The following is a 16,338-nucleotide window of genomic DNA, read 5'->3' as shown; positions in this document are numbered from 1 at the left end:
TCCACTGCAGACACCATAGATGACTACACACATTCCGTTTTAGGATTCAGCAGGAAATGTGTGGAAGTCTGGGTATATCCCAGTCAGAAACTGTGGACTTCAAAACATCGAGTTCAGAAATAATGCTAAAGTATTAAGCCTCATTAGCAACAATAACCCATGAGAGCGGTACCATCTATCTCTCACGGTCAATAAAATAAAAGAAGCTTGACTTAATGATGACCAGTGGTGCTAACAATTTACTGCACAACACTACAACTGTAGAGAGAGTCAAAAAGCGGAGTGTTGCTATGGACATAAGACATAGCAACCTGGACATCACCTGGACCGTCAACAACTAATCAAAATCTATCCCAAGATGCAACATTGTCATCTGATGGTTGTATACATTTTGCTTGTTGCCGAACCCTTGTATTTTGTACCCAAATAAAAGAAATGTAAGAGCCTACAAAAATTGACGTTTAAGCATTTACACTTTATGTGGTCCTGTCTTTCAAGATACTGCATCGCACCATGTTTCTCATTACATTGTATAAAATTCTAAAAAAAAACCAAACAACTTATTTACTTGCTGCCGAATTCTTTTTGTAAATAATTAAGCAGTTCAGGTTACATGTGCTTTGCAACAATTTAAGCAGTCCTGATAGCACTGATTAAACACAAATCAGCAAAATCACTGAAACAGAGCGGCGTGCAAGAGGACATCTTTGGCTGAATGGTAGTTGAGTATCTCAGAGAAAAAGGACTTGATGCTGTTCTTCAAGGCCTTCTGCTGGCTGGTGTGTGGCTTGTTCCTGTACTTCATAGTCAAAAGCTTATCTGCCAGATAGTGTAGCCACAGCACATTGGAGTGAGGGTTATAGTCTGCCCAGCAGTTACTACAAAACAATACAATTAAAATAAAGTAATTAAGAATGAACTGAAACGACCAAAGCATAAACAAACCTATAACAAAAGGTTAAACTCATAACTCAAACATTTGACTTCAAAAAGTATAAAATCAGGAAAGAACATTCAAAGAGTATAAACAAAGAACAGAAATTGTTAGGGGTGGGTAATCTGGTAAAAATCTAATTTCTAATGTGATTTCTATCGGTTTCTTTTTACAGTCCCGCACCATATATCTTATGTAAAATCTGCCGGTTCCATGTAACTGATTCGACAATTACAATTTGCATGTGAAGGCTGATGGTGGAGACATTTTAATGTCATGATGTTGGCAATTTCAATCATCGTTCACATCTAAAACAGCTGTAATGCCCACAACTGCTAGTTACTGCTAGTAAAAGTCTTTTTAGTTAGAAATACTTACTTGTTCTCCTTCTTCATCAGGCGGTAGATTTCAAATTGATAGTCACCCTGACCCATGAATAACTCTTCTTCATTCGTTATATCACAGGACACCGTTAGGCCATCTGGGATCAAGAAAGATGGGAAGAAAAAACATTTTAACCTGAAGGCTGTTAGAAATAACAATTCTGACTACTTATGTTTCCCTTGGAAACGTTGGAACGCTGGGTAAAACGCCATTACGTCATTACGCCAAAGGTCTTACTACCTTAAGACCTTTATTGTTATATTATTATATTCGATTTTTTTATTCTATTATTATATTTGCAGTATACACTTAACATCCACGTGCATAACCGAAGGGCTGATTTGCATATGCATTACATATCGTCGCTGTCAGGCAGAAACCTCGTATCTCCAAAACCGTTACTTTTCAGGAAATTAAAAAAACGCCGTACCTTATCTGCAGTGCACAGGGTTTAGTCCGCGTTGCAGTGGATTGTCTTGCGCTAAATTCCTGTCCTCAGACGAGCACCAGAACTAGCGGGGGTCAAGATTTTTTTTTCTTTGAGCCAAGTGTTTTGAAGACATTTACCTCAGAAGACGTGTCGATTCGTTGCGACTCTTCTTGAGGAGAAATGTGCCGTGAAGCTCTCCCTCGGAGTGAGGAAGAGGTGGACAGTTGAAGTGTCCAATGGAGTTATGAGATTTGCGCTCAAGCTATTTTCAAGACTTTAGATTGGTTAATAACTTGTAAAAATAACAGACCCACGTGGGGACTGACCAATAGCATCGATATGTGAAAAAATATGAAATTGACCAAATTTGGACATACGAGGTTTCCGCCCGACAGCGACGATATGCAAATGATCACATTACATCTGTGAGCAGAGGGTCTGTAAGCTGAACCACCTTGCTGATTAGAGGACAATGATCATAGGCTGCCAGGAAGGCTACATGAAATCAAGTGGTCTCTTGCTCTTGTAGCTGATGGGTTGCGTTATAGCCTGCATAGCCATGATTAAAGTCAGAGATCATACTTTTTCTTCATGCTGATATTAGATGGAAACATTAACTGAAGCTCTTGATTACATGATTGTTTGATTAGATAACTGCATTAACAAGCAGGTGTTCCTAATAAAGTGGACGGTGAACGAATAGTCGTGCAATTAAAATTCACATAGACTTCCAAAATAAGGGATTTATCAGGTTTTCTGTTCTGTTCAGACAAATATTCTCCATGGTAACCTGCTTCCATATGCATTAAATACTGAAAGAACACATACACGAGGCATAAAAGGAAATAATCGGTTTTGTGACGGAGCTGAAGTTTTTTTTTTTTTAAACTCACCAATCTCGAGCCGTGAGAGTGAATAGTCTATAATGTTAACGTGAACTCCTCGTGTCTCTATAGTGTACGCTGAGCCGTTCAGAATAAACTGATTCCGCTTCTCTTTTGTATTTTTAACCAGAATATTTCCCCAATGCAGGTCTCTGCAGAAACACAATTACACACAATAAATATTAGAGAACACGGAATCGTTACGCTTTAGTCCAACTTAGTCGTCGTTTCAACGGAAAACAGATGGAGACAGCAAACTTTAAACTAAAATAGGTATTTCTGGATACTTACATGTTTAAAGATAATTACAAAGCTGTAGTAAACGTCTCTTTGGTACATACTACGAATAGAACCCGTTATAATTTACTCCTGTTCCAAATAAAACGTCTACCGGGAAGTATATTGTTGGCACGTGCGATCCCATGTGTGTAGTTCTACCTGTGTTCAAAGCAAAGTGCCTCTTCAGCAACAGCCAATGCAGCAGTAACCTGGTGCAGCACACTTTTAGCTTGGGCCATAGATGTGAGCTACACACACACACAAACACACACACAGATCAGTTACAATGCTTTTCTCTGCGGTTCTAATGGCAGAATACTCAAATTGTCAGATCGTTCTTATTTAATATCTAGTTCAAGGATTTAAGGCCAAATCTGCAGTGATGATACACACACAAAAAAAAAAGGATTTCCAGGTATTATGTAATGAATAGAATAGAAGATCCGCTGTGGCCTTGCTTGTGTATGAAGTTTGAATTAAGCATTATCTAATCGTATCCAGTATCAAAAATGGTAGATGTATGTGGTGTAAATGCATGTTATATACTGTGGTGTAGCATAAAATTGGAAGGAACATTAACCAAACATCTTGATGCAAATGAACTTGCACGTACTTTTCCATTCATATTCTCCAAATCACTGCCCCCAAACTCAAACTCCAGGATCAGAAAGAGCTGCTCCTTGCCAAAGAAATCTGTATACACACACACACAACCAAGAAATGTAATACTTTCTAAAATATTTATCTGAGAATTTATAAAACTGTGAAATTGTGCCTAATGAAACATATGTATTTATGTATGTGCGTCTTTTCCGGAAATATGAATGTTTTACCAGGTCTGTCGTTCTCAGATCCTTTTTCTTGGTCGAACTGGTCCCAAGCTTTGAGCAGAGCACTGGGATAGCATCCACGCACACAGTGAAGACTAAAATAATATTGTAAACATTGTACTGATTACACAAGAGAAACACAAGCTAAACTGGTTTCAAGGATTTAAAACAAATAATCGATCGAAAGATATAAAATTCGTACGCGTATCTTACTCAATGAGGCCGATGAAACCATTTGTTTTGTTGTGCTCCTTGGAGTTGAGTGCACTTAGTTCCCTAAGTTAAACATAGCAGGTAAACGTTACCCGATTTTCACTTTTTTGTTGCACAGATATATTTACAGTAACTATGATATCGACCTGAAACAACACATTTTGAATGTTAACGTTCAAACAATTTTACCCACTGAAAACCAAACAAATCTTGAGGGCTTACTGATGTAAAAACGTACTTCGAAATAATGATTTCATGAAGAACTTCACCACATGATTTCTGTGGTTCACCATTGACTTTCTGTTGGCCTTCGACTGGAATAATCTGAAAAGAAGAAAAAAGAAATAAATAAACTTCTAACTGCATGTCGTACTACATCAAAATCACTGTTTGCTAGAACCAAATGTTTATCAACAATCTGATTTACGAGGGAGGGCACGGTGGCTTAGTGGTTAGCACGTTCGCCTCACACCTCCAGGGTCGGGGTTCGATTCCCGCCTCCGCCTTGTGTGTGTGGAGTTTGCATGTTCTCCCCGTGCCTCGGGGGTTTCCTCCGGGTACTCCGGTTTCTTCCCCCGGTCCAAAGACATGCATGGTAGGTTGATTGGCATCTCTGGAAAATTGTCCGTAGTGTGTGATTGTGTGAGTGAATGAGTGTGTGTGTGTGCCCTGTGATGGGTTGGCACTCCGTCCAGGTTGTATCCTGCCTTGATGCCCAATGACGCCCGAGATAGGCACAGGCTCCCCGTGAAAATGAGTGAGTGTGAGTGAGTGATTTACGAGGTTCACCAAGGTTACTTATGTTAATTTCACATTAAATTTATCAACATATGTAGAGTAAATCAAAGAACTTTGGTATGATTCATGCTTTAGAAATAAACCTAATTAACAAACTTTACCCGATTAGTAGCATTTTTGATTTGAAGCCGACCAATCACGGTTTTTGTTTTCAACGAATACCAAAATGTTGAAATCCCTACAGACAATTTTCAAAGAAATCCATTCGCATACAGCTTGATGACACAGCAATGTCAAAAGGTTACAAAATCTATGAGATTATAGGGAATCGTTTGCCTACTTTAAGAGCTACGGTCTGAGAGGCAGTGTTGACCATGGAGAACACTTCTCCAAACGTGCCCTCTCCAATCTTAATGCAGTGTTTCATGCATTCTGGAGGGATGCAATCATCAAAGCAAAGGGGTCCTTCTTGTTGACACTCCTGATACACTTTCTCAGCATCACTGATGTCTTCACTGAAAGAAAGCTACATCCGACAGAGGAAAAAAATGGCAAAAAACTCGTCACTCAAAAAAAGCAGTAAGGGAAAAAAAACATAACTTGAAAATATTTGATCAAATATACGGGTAAAGACCTAACCATGGACGCATGGCTTACGCTGGACCGAAGCAGGTGAGAGGAAACCTGATTAGGTGCTGGTGTGCCAAACAGTTCTAGACTGGCGTCTGCTAGCTGTGAGTGCTTGAGATTGGATAGTGCCAGTCGTCGGGGGGTTGGGAATGCTGAAAACGAGTGTATAAGTTATAACTCAAAGTTTTTGAGGAGGAAACAAATGAGCGTGTATGTTTCTCTGAGGCACCTGTCTTCTTTTTGTGTATAGACAATGCAGCTTTGAGACGACCCCAGGTGTGTGTTGTGAGCGAGTCTGGAGTGAAGCTGGTCAGAAAGGAGGAGAGGTTCAGCAGTTCTGCACGAAGAGGTGTTTTAGGCAATCCAATCACTCTGCTGCTCTGCAGCCAAGCAGATTCCTGTGTTTAAACAAAATCCAAATACAGCATAAAAAAATACCAAAATAATCCATGCTCTGATTATCCTAACAAATTGAACAAAGGAAGTAGTACATTACCCCCATGTATGAATCAGCTCCAGTGAGTAGCACGTCACTGGATGAGCAGTCTCCTGGTTTAGTCCAAGATTCATTCTGCCTCCGCTTTCTGTTATGCTCACCTACGCCTCTCTTTGACCACCGGCTAGAATTCAGGCCGCTCACACACACTTTACGGCTGGTACAAAGCCCGCTAAGTTCTTTTGCTGCTGTCATTTTACTGGGAGCTTTAATAGGTTCAGGTGAGGTCGCAGGCAGCTTGAAGGAGGCAGACATCTGCTGAACTGGTCCTTCGGTCTGTAACTCACTGACAGATGATTGCACTCCTGATTCAGTGTCCCTCAAGCAGGGAAAATTCAAGTTCCTGGAATTTCGACCTCTTTTGATTTCTAAAGAATGAGAAGCAGCCACCTGCCCCTTATGCGTCTCTGTTGTCTCCTGACGGGTTTGGAGGACGGTCCTCGGTTCCAGACGCTGGAGGCGGACAGTGAGACGAGACAACGTGCACTTCACCTTAAGGTGATCGATTTGTGTTAGGAGTGAACTACTGACCTCATAAACTGGAGGTGCAGAGATAGAAGAAAGAGATGAAACAGAAGATGGGCTGAGTGAGGATAAATTTAGAGCTTGAGTACTAGCATTAGACATTGGATTATCTAAAGACATGTGACAAGTTCTCTTGGCATTGCAGCTTGGCATAGCAACCTCTGGGGTCGCAGGACCTGCCTCCAATCCCGTTTGTTTCCCATTATCTCTTGAAAATATGTCCAGACCATCCGGCTCCTCCAGAATAATAACAGACCTAAATAAGCACAAAATACAAATATATAAAAGACAAAAATCTGATTTTAATTTAAAACTAGGGCTCAGTTTTCAGTAGCAGTACTCAAAGTTGATGTATTGGAAGCAGGCAAATGGATAAGCATATTCCTAAACTATTGAGCATCTCTAAAATGGCAGGTCTTGTGGGGGTATTCCCAGTATGTGAAAGTGGTCCAAGGAAAGACAACTGGTGGTGGTGGCAGAGTCATAGAGGCCCAAGGCTCATTGAGAAAGGTGTAATAAAACACAGTGCATCACAACTTGCTGTGTGTGGTTGTGTAGCAGCAAACTGGCAAGTGTCTCTATGCTAACCCGAGTCCACTGCCGAAAACGCCTATAATTGGCACGTGAGCATCAGAAATGTACCATGGCATAATAAAAGAAGGTGGCCTGGTTTGATTAATCATGTTTTCTTACATGGGGAAAAAGACAGAACCAGAATGTACTATGGGAAAAATGCAAGCTGGCAGTGGCACAGGGCAATGCTCTGCTGGGAGCTCATAGCTAATCAGTGTTGTAGACCCAGTCCTTAATCATCTTCCTGACTAGAGAAGGTTGCATTGACCGTTTACTCAATCAGAAAACGAACACAACGAAAACGCATCATATATAAGAGTACATGGGTCTAGATAGTTTTTTTCTAATTTCTGGATTAGACACATTTATCCTGGATCATCGGGTCTTTCAACACCCAAGCAATACAGAAGGAAGGGATCAGGCCCAGATTTGTGCCCAAGTAGCTCAGGTTCTATGGATTACCCCACTCCTCCTTCAGCCTTGTCGAAATGTGTACCACAGCCAGAACCATGGCCTCTCCAGTGGCTGTAGCAACCACAATGGCATCGTTAATGCATTACTCAGTGCAAGGGATTTTAACATGGACCATCAACTGTCCACCAACACAGGTGAAGCACACTAAATATTGAGATCTCAATTTTGGGGCCTGAATACTTGTGTAAGCGATAACTGGTTTTATCATTTTGATGAATATGATAAAACTTGTATAATAATAATAATAATAATAACTACTTACTGCTCCTTCAACTGCTTCAGGTGTGGCAGTGTAGACACAATCTCAGTACTTGAGCATGTCTGATCTTTCTCCAGTCCCAGCTTTGATTGTGCACTTACATGCTTCTCCATCTGTTGCACCGTCGTAACTTTTGGGGTGCGATTTTCACGTTGTTTGCTCTTCTGCAGTGTGCCATGGTTCCACGGCTTGCTCATTAGATCGTTGGCTGTGCTTTCGTTTTGTGGAGGAGGCTTGTCCAACTCGTCACAGCTAAAGGATGAGATCTCACTAAAAGAAGGCTCAAGACAGCGCAGACTTCGTTTAGAGACCAGGGACGGGGTACTGCACAGCAGCGGGCGTTTACAGGATGTCATCCGTTCCTCAACATCATTAAATGAGACTTCGCATAAAACTCTGCCTGGATGTCTGCGCACGCCACTGTGTAACATGACAGACGGCTTAGTGTCAGACTCCTGCTGAGTGAGAGACTGTTTGCAATTCGTCACAGGATGAGAAAATGAAGGAACGCCACTAATAAAGTCTTTTGATGTGTTCAAGGTGTCGCTGGAAATCCCAAGCTGAGAAGGATAGAGTTAAAAAAAAAAAAAAAAGAAACAAAAAGGCATGAAAAAAAACCTACATAAAATAAATGCAGCAAAATTCCAAAACATTTCTATTGCCTGTTCTATGCGATATCTCCTTTCTTGCACACAATTTATCTACTTGAAGAAAATGTAGGCCTTTATTTGAGACAGCCATTGACACAGCTGTTCAGATTGATATAGTTTCAGTTATCAATAATCCTAACCCATTATCCCATCGACTTTCACTGGACATTGGATGATGCATTATAGGGATGCAAAAAGCTGGATGCTCATCAAACCATGATGAGACACGGTCTACAAAGGGAGGGAAATTGTTTAGCTGATCCTCATTAAAGCATCAGATGTTCTCGATAATGCGTTTCCGATTTTGGGAGCCATATGACGTTCAGCCACCGGCTCACAAGTGCAACGCCCGAGGCTGAAACTAATCTTAACCCAACTCTGTTTCTGTGGCATGATCTGAAGAGGAGAGGAATACAAGACAATTCCTCCTCATCATGGTCTTATAAGCAGCTACAGGAAATGTTTGGTGAAGAATGATGCTGGTAAAGGATGATCTAGAAGTTACTAAATTCAAGGGTTTGATTGCTTTTTCCAACCTGCACCGAGTCGTTACACGAGCTGCTCAATAAATACTCTGATGAGTCAGATTGGCTTTGTCTAGAATTGTCTCATAGCTTCCTTTTGTTGTTGTTTGTTCTTGGTGTGTTTTGCCTTTAATTTTACCTTTAAGTGAAATGAATTCGGAATTTTATTTAGGTCAGGTGACTAACTTGGACATAGTAGAACCTATTTCTTTGCTAACAAGCCATCATGCTAAGGATCATGAGTACTTCTTTCCCTATTCCATGCTCTCTCTTCCAATCATGAGTAGTTTTTTTCCCCCCAAAAGAAAATGTCCGTCACCAAGCGGTTTGATTGTTCATGATTTCCCAGATCGCCGACCTTTTGGTGTTACTTAGCTTAGCGATGTGTTCTTTCTTTTTAAGACTGGACCAAATATAGATAGATGAGGCCAAAGCTTACGCTTACTTCACTGACAGCTGTATAGGGTGATAACGTCAACAGATCGGTACACTTCCAGTGAAAAGTTTGGACACACCTTTTTCAGTGATTTTTATTTGTTTTTCTTGTTTTCAAAATTGCATTAATACTGAAAACATTTCAATTGTGACAAAATAAATAATAGAAATTTGTAGTCGCTAAAAACGTCTTAAATAACCCAGAATGTGTTTTAGATTTTTGATTCTTCAAAGTAGCCACCTTTTGCTTTGTGCACACTTCATATTCTCTCAGTCAGCCTCATGAGGTAGTCATTTGGGATAGTTTTCCAACAATCTTGGAGTTCCCAGAGGTGTTGAGTACATGTTGCCAGCGTTTCCTTCGCTCTCCGGTCCAAATGGTACCAAACCATGTGAACTGGATATAGATTGGGGATTATGGAATCCAGGTCATCTGATGCACCACTCCATCACTCCTCTCCTTAAACAAATAGCTCTTACATAACCTAGAGGTACGTTTGGTGTCATTATGCTGTTGGAAAACAAATGATGGCCCCACCAAGTCATCAATAGTGTCACCAGCAATACACCCCCACACCTCCATGCTCCACAGTGCACACATTCACAGCACACATTCAGGAACCGTCCGCTCACCGTGTTTACGTCTAACAAAAACATGGCGGGTAGAACTAAAAATCTCAAATTTGAACTCCTCAGAACAAAGGACAGATTTCCACTGATCTAATTCCAATTCCTTGTGTTTCTTGAGCCAAGGAAGTCTCTACTTGTTGTCCTTCTGAAGTACTGGATTCTTAGAAGAGTGGAATTTGAGATGTCTGCCACTTGATCTCGGAGAAGCATTTATTTGGGCTGTAAAGCACCAGTTTCTGAGGCTGATATTGCTAATAAAACACATCCTTTGCAGCAGAGGAAGCTCCTTGTCTTCCTTTCCTAGGGTGGTCCTCATGAGAGCCAACCTCATCATAGACTGACACCATAAACCGAATGCATGCGGGGATTCACTCAAAAGTTCTTGAGGTTTTTTGCAGATTGACTGACCTTCATTTTTAAAGTGCTGATGGAGTGTCTTTGCTCTTCACATAACTGCATGTGTCTTGCCATAAAATGGATATGTACATTATCTGTAGTAGATGGTCTAAAGCACATTAAGGAGGAAAGAAAACTCACAAATTAGCTATTGAAAAGGCGAATTAAAAACCATTCCTGCTGACTACCTCGTGAATCTGATGAGAGAACGCTACTTTGGACGATCTAAAGTATAAAACATATTACGGATTTATTTTTATTTATTATTTTATTTTTACTACACAACACCATTGGTGGTGGTGTGTAGATCAAAGAATTAAACAAACACCACTGAAGGAGGAAGTGTGTCCAAAATTGTGTGTGTGTGTGAAATTATATATACGCATATCCACAGCAAATGTTCTTACACTCTGCTCAAAAGTGTGCTTTGTAGGTTGCACGGGGAGTTGTCTCTTGCGATGTGTGACAAACCTGTCCACGTTGGGTAGAGCAACTGACTCGCCGTGCCTAATTGGAAACAAGGAGCGATATTAAGCAGATATCATATAAACACACACTTTAACAATAATGAAGGAAGTCGATCGTCATGTGCGAAAGGAGTCTAAGCCGATGCCATTCTTTGGATACAAAGTTTAAAGTCTCGTGAAGAGTTACTTACGTTACACGTTTGACATTAGCAGCTCTCTTCCTAAAGGCATTTGAACATATATTCTTTGTGAGAAAAGCGTCACTCTCATTCTCGCTGTTGCTAAGACGTGGAGGTTTTTTCCTCATCCTCACTGTGTACTGACTGGCATGTTCCTCATTACTGGAAGAGAACTCATGTATGCCTGGTGAACTGCTTGTGACCACAGTCTTCTTAATTAATTTGGTGCTTGGTTTCCTCCTGTGGACAAACATTAGTTAACAGCTGTAGGTTTTATACACAAGTTTTTATCTACCAGGATTAAAGATCAATAACTACGTTTAACAGTATCAGAGCATCAAGAACTATATCCATCATCTGGATTTATCCACTGTATTAGGAACACCTGTACATCCATTCAGTCTTTTAATCAGCCAATCATACAACAGCATCATGCCCCCTTCCCCCCCAAATGTATGGCCACTCGCACTGTGGCTTTGCACCATTTCTGCCATTGTACCTACTAAAGTGGCCAGAGCATGTATGAACAAATACACAGAAACAAATTAGAGCAATAAACAATTGTACAAATATATAAAACATTCCCAGTTAAGAAGCTTATAAGCTATATTTATATAAAATAAAATCATTCTAAAACAAATATAAATAAAATATAAATAATTAAGTATCATCATTAAAAGCATAACAATTCAATAAACTTTGTTTCCAAGTCAGAGGAGTCCTACATGACTAATAAATTTGTGCCTCTTCACCCATTAATAAAAACATTTGTATAATAAAACTTCAGGTCTGTTCCAAATGACAAGGGAACAACATGCCTTTTATTAAATGAAATCCATCTAAGATTTCATACAGGTTTTGAACACTGTGTTGTAAGTTTGTTGTGTGTTAAATGTACTGCTGTTCCTGATAAGGTGGCGTCTATTGTAATGTGGATATGTACAAGCTCGTGTACATGTCTGGATCACCAGAGAGATGCGTGTTGCATGTGAGCAATTTGGCACTGATCTCATGATTGATCCACTGAACAATGTGATTACTTCACATCAGGAATGCAATATGTGTATTCACGCCTTATTCCTGCTTTGGGGTTAAAAGATTTGTCTGAGACAGATCACACCCTTTGGTCTGTTGACAAACTGTGATTCTATCTGGACAGGATCAGGGTTCTCAGAGACAAAGTCATCACAGTCTAACAACACTCAAACATCATTGAGAGAAACAACGATGGAGAATATTACCTGTGAGATGTTCTTGGAATTAAAAGGCTTTCCTCGTCGCTTGCCAGCTCTTTCAAGGCTTCCATAGCTTTTCTTTTTGCCGTGCGCAAATTCCTACAACTTGTTGAAGCTGTGCTTTTTTTGGTCTTGGTAGTTTTTCTTTGGAGACAGAGAGTAAAGTCAAACGGAATATATAGCAAACACGAACATTACATTAATCATACATCTATCTATCGACAATAAATAAGAGACTAAACATCATCCTTTACATTACCGTGTTTTGGAGGTGAGCTCTGGGATAGACTGATCAGATGATGGTGTACTGGAGAAGGAGAATGCTTTCTTTCTCAAGTCAGGAGAGAACCACTGATCCACCTTTCGCTTCTGTTTGCCATAGGTCTTCAAATAAGTCGGTTTACTTTGACCGAACACGCTCATTTTGTGTGGTTTTCTGTTTATTCCTCAAAAGTAAAGTGAAACATGTCCATGTGTCAGAATATTATTAAATCCATTCAATTTTATATGGCTAATGCATTACATCGTCTTTAACGTGCTGTTGTTACATAATAATCGTGTAATAATAATAATAATAATAATAATAATAATAATAATGCAATCCAAAGACTACAGCTGGAGTTTGTCTTAGCTTTGTTGCATCCATGTAACTTTTGCTAACAAAACATTTAGCCGCAGTCTAGAGGGATTTTTATAGCCATGATAAAAGGATCTAAAGTCGCATCTCATGCTTTTAAACTTTACCAAGTTTATTACTTACAAAGTCGTTCATTTATTTAGGTGCCTAATTTAGGTGTATTGATGCTAATACATATTACTACATTAGCATTAGCGTTAGCATTAGCGTTAGCATTAGCGTTAGCATTAGCGTTAGCATTAGCGTTAGCATCTAGCCTGATGTGAGATAAAACAAAAAATAAAGACAGCTTAGAATTAAAAATTACCTTAAATTACCGTTCACCTGCGATTACTTTAATACGTGTGTTATTCGTTAAGAAAAGCCGCCATTTAAACGTCAAACGTGTTAAAAGTGCTAAAAACAACAGCTAGCAATAACCATATTATTAATACGACGCGCCTCTTGTTCAAACTGACGGAAGCTTTTGATTGGCTGGCGACTTTCTCGTTATTTGACGGCGATTGGCATTCGGTTTACACGCGCGTTACCGCCCCCTGCTGCTCCGAAGGGTGGATCAGATAATAGGTTGAAAAATAAAAGGTGTTTTCTGGAGGTTTGAAAACCAGAATTTAGGAGAATTACCGCCACCAACTTGCGTTTAATGTTGAAACTGACATTTACATTGACTAAGAGGTTGTATTCCCAGCACCTGGATGCCATACAGACATACAGACTTGTGGATATTCACCTGTCAGAAGAACAGAACTTGAGTTATGTCTTGAGTTACTACAGCCACGGCCAAAAGATTTGAGAATGACACAAATGCTAATTTTCACAAAGTCTGCTGCTTTGGTGTTTTTAGATCTTTTTGTCAGATGTTAACTATTGAAAGTGAAAAAAGTGAAAGTGACGTGACATACGGCTAAGTACGGTGACCCATACTTCGTTCTCTGCATTTAACCCATCCAAAGTGCACACACACAGCAGTGAACACACACACACCGTGAACACACACCCGGAGCAGTGGGCAGCCATTTATGCTGCGGCGCCCGGGGAGCAGTTGGGGGGGTTCGGTGCCTTGCTCAAGGACACCTCAGTCGTGGCCGGCCCGAGACTCGAACCCACAACCTTACGATTACGAGTCAGACTCTCTAACCATTAGACCATTACTGCCATTCCTGAGCAAGCTCAACACTCTCACCTCCCATTTTTGTTAAAACATTTTTTATTAGCCTATATCTATTTCTCTTACCTGGTATCTGGTGGATATTCATCATTTTAAATCTTATTAAATAAATTTCCTATAAATTTATATATATATGTATATGCTACCAATCGGAAGGTTGTGAGTTTGATTCCTATGTCCACCAAGCTGCCACTGCTGGGCCCCTGAGGAAGGCCCTTAACCCTCAATTGCTCAGTTGTATAAAAATGAGATAAAATGTAAGTCGCTCTGGTTAAGGGCGTCTGCTGTAAATGTGTGTATACATATATATATATATATATATATATATATATATATATATATATATATATATGTGTGTGTATGAATTATATTCCACAGATGACTCAAGAGAGCATCAGAAATTACAAGAAGCATATGAGAGATGATTGTGAGAGACCTCCAGCCAATCTCAATTGTAAAAGACAGAGGATTTATTGCACTTGTGAAGACTTTTGATCCATGCTACCAAAGCTGATGGAGGGCACAATGAACAGAATGTAATGGCAACATTACAACATGCAAACCATGTGATTCTCTAACCATTCTGTCGTCATTTTACTTGACAACTGGCAAATGCCAATTTGTGTTGGAAACCTGTCAATTCATAGGTGACAATATTAATGCAGAGCTGAATAGAATAGCTGAAGAATGTGGCAGCATTACCCATGTTTTACCCACACATTAAACTTGGTGGTCAAAGATGCATTAAAAGTATCTCCTGAGATCTTTCACCTGCTGGAAAACTCCAGAACCATTTTTCATTTCACTGTGGTGGAAAAATCCAGAAGCATTTTTCCACCACAGCACAAAAGCCACAAGGAAACTTAAAGAGAAACAAAAACAACGGAAGTTGGCAGAACATAAACTGAATATTTCAGTTAAAACCAGGTGGAATTCAGCTTTCTACATGTTGGAGTGGCTACATGAACAAATGTATACAGTTACCACATCCCTGTTGTCTACTTTGGAAGAGTGACATGTGCTTTACAAATGAAGAGGAGGCAACAAGTGAAATATTTCAAAGGTCATTCCCCTAGTATCACTGTTTCGTAGAGTAACTGCTGCCAGTGAGTTTAAGCACCTGGCATTTTGTGACAAAGATCATATAGAAGCTGTGAAAAAGTGACTCCTGTCTGAAAAGCAGGATGTCCACTTGGCCACATAGTAGCTGCTGCACCAATAGAAGCTACCTCAACATCTGATCTAAGGTCAGTACCTACAGCAAGCTGTACTTCATCACTGACTCATCCACTGACCCTATGTACTGCATCAGCTACAGCTAAATGAGGCATATTGGAGGATTTTAACTTCCAGGTTCTATCAGCCTCTCCTTGAACCGACACCTTATCGTGGTGGAGGGGTTTGAGTGCCTGAATGATCCTAGGAGCTATGTTTTCTGGGGCTTTCTGCCCCTGGTAGGGTCTCCCAAGGCCAACAGGTCCTGGGTGACAGGCCAGACAAAGAGTGGTTCAATACGCCTTATGAGGAAAAAGAAAACAAGGTTCGTGACGTTACCCGGTATGGCTTAACCGGGGCCCACCCTGGAGCCAGGCCCAGGGTTGGGGCTCGCATGCGAGCGCCTGGTGGCCGTGTCTTACCCCACGGGGCCCGGCCGGGCTCAGCCCAAAGGAGCGACGTGGAGGTCGGAGGTCGATGATCGACTTTGTGGTTGTTTCATCTGACCTCCGGCCGGACACTCAGACAAAGAGAGGGGCGGAGCTGTCAACTGATCACCACCTGGTGGTGAGTTGGAGCCAATGACGGGGGAGGAAGTTGGACAGACTTGGCAGACCCAAACGTACTATGAGGGTCTGCTGGGAACGTTTGGCAGAGTCTCCGGTCAGAGAGATCTTCAACTCCCACCTCTGGCAGAGCTTTAACCAGATCCCGGGGGAGGTTGGAGACATTGAGTCCGAGTGGACCATGTTCTCCACTTCCATTGTTGACATGGCCACTCGGAGCTGTGGCCGTAAGGTCTCCGGTGCCTGTCGTGGCAGCAATCTCCGAACCCGGTGGTGGACCCCGGAAGTAACGGATGCCGTCAAGCTGAAGAAGGAGTCCTAGCGAGCCTGGTTGGCTCAGGGGACTCCGGAGGCAGCTGATAGGTACCGGAGGGCCAAGCGAGCTTCAGCCCGGGTGGTTGCGCCCCAGCTGAAGCGCCCCAGATTGTCCGATTCCGCTGAGGTTTTGGCCCTACCATCTGACCAAGTTTGAGCTCTCTAGGCCTTACGGTTTGGGCTGCATGACCGTTTCTAGGGCGGAATAATAATAATAATAATAATAATAAAAATCCTAACAAAAACAATAGGTTTCCAGCGCTTCGCGCTTG

The 16,338-nt window shown here is 41.0% G+C and overlaps 1 protein-coding gene across 2 annotated transcripts; it reads right to left on the bottom strand.

The window, feature by feature from the left end:
• Positions 1-454: 454 nt before the first annotated feature.
• Positions 455-13,254, bottom strand: haspin (histone H3 associated protein kinase). Of its 2 annotated transcripts, none has more exons than XM_060864450.1 (18): positions 13,110-13,254; positions 12,425-12,611; positions 12,172-12,309; positions 10,943-11,170; positions 10,692-10,791; positions 7,653-8,209; positions 5,819-6,599; positions 5,552-5,720; positions 5,332-5,474; positions 5,033-5,218; positions 4,193-4,278; positions 3,955-4,017; positions 3,745-3,836; positions 3,525-3,604; positions 3,071-3,159; positions 2,642-2,784; positions 1,313-1,415; positions 455-878 (listed from the first exon to the last, which is right to left on the bottom strand). In XM_060864450.1, exons 2-18 carry the CDS (start codon positions 12,586-12,588, stop codon positions 674-676), a joined length of 3,327 nt encoding a protein of 1,108 aa, XP_060720433.1. In that variant the 5' UTR covers positions 12,589-12,611; positions 13,110-13,254; the 3' UTR covers positions 455-673. The 2 variants fall into 2 exon arrangements, with proteins under 2 accessions (XP_060720433.1, XP_060720434.1); XM_060864451.1 differs by having other exon boundaries at positions 12,425-12,601.
• Positions 13,255-16,338: the final 3,084 nt, after the last annotated feature.

This window comes from Tachysurus vachellii, chromosome 2 (genome assembly GCF_030014155.1).
Source record: "Tachysurus vachellii isolate PV-2020 chromosome 2, HZAU_Pvac_v1, whole genome shotgun sequence".
Lineage (NCBI taxonomy): Eukaryota > Metazoa > Chordata > Actinopteri > Siluriformes > Bagridae > Tachysurus > Tachysurus vachellii.
The sequence above is the reverse complement of the archived record's forward strand: the minus strand, read 5'-3'. Positions and strand labels throughout refer to the sequence as shown.

What these genes read in the sequence shown, in the direction of transcription:
- haspin (XM_060864450.1), bottom strand. Translation starts at nt 12,588, where the DNA reads ATGAGCGTGTTCGGTCAAAGTAAACCGACTTATTTGAAGACCTATGGC. An exon ending in TATACACAAAAAGAAGACAG is followed by an intron (nt 5,475 to 5,551) that starts GTGCCTCAGAGA and finishes ACTCGTTTTCAG; the next exon opens with CATTCCCAACCCCCCGACGA. An exon ending in GCACTTTGCTTTGAACACAG is followed by an intron (nt 2,785 to 3,070) that starts GTAGAACTACAC and finishes GTGTTTCTGCAG; the next exon opens with AGACCTGCATTGGGGAAATA.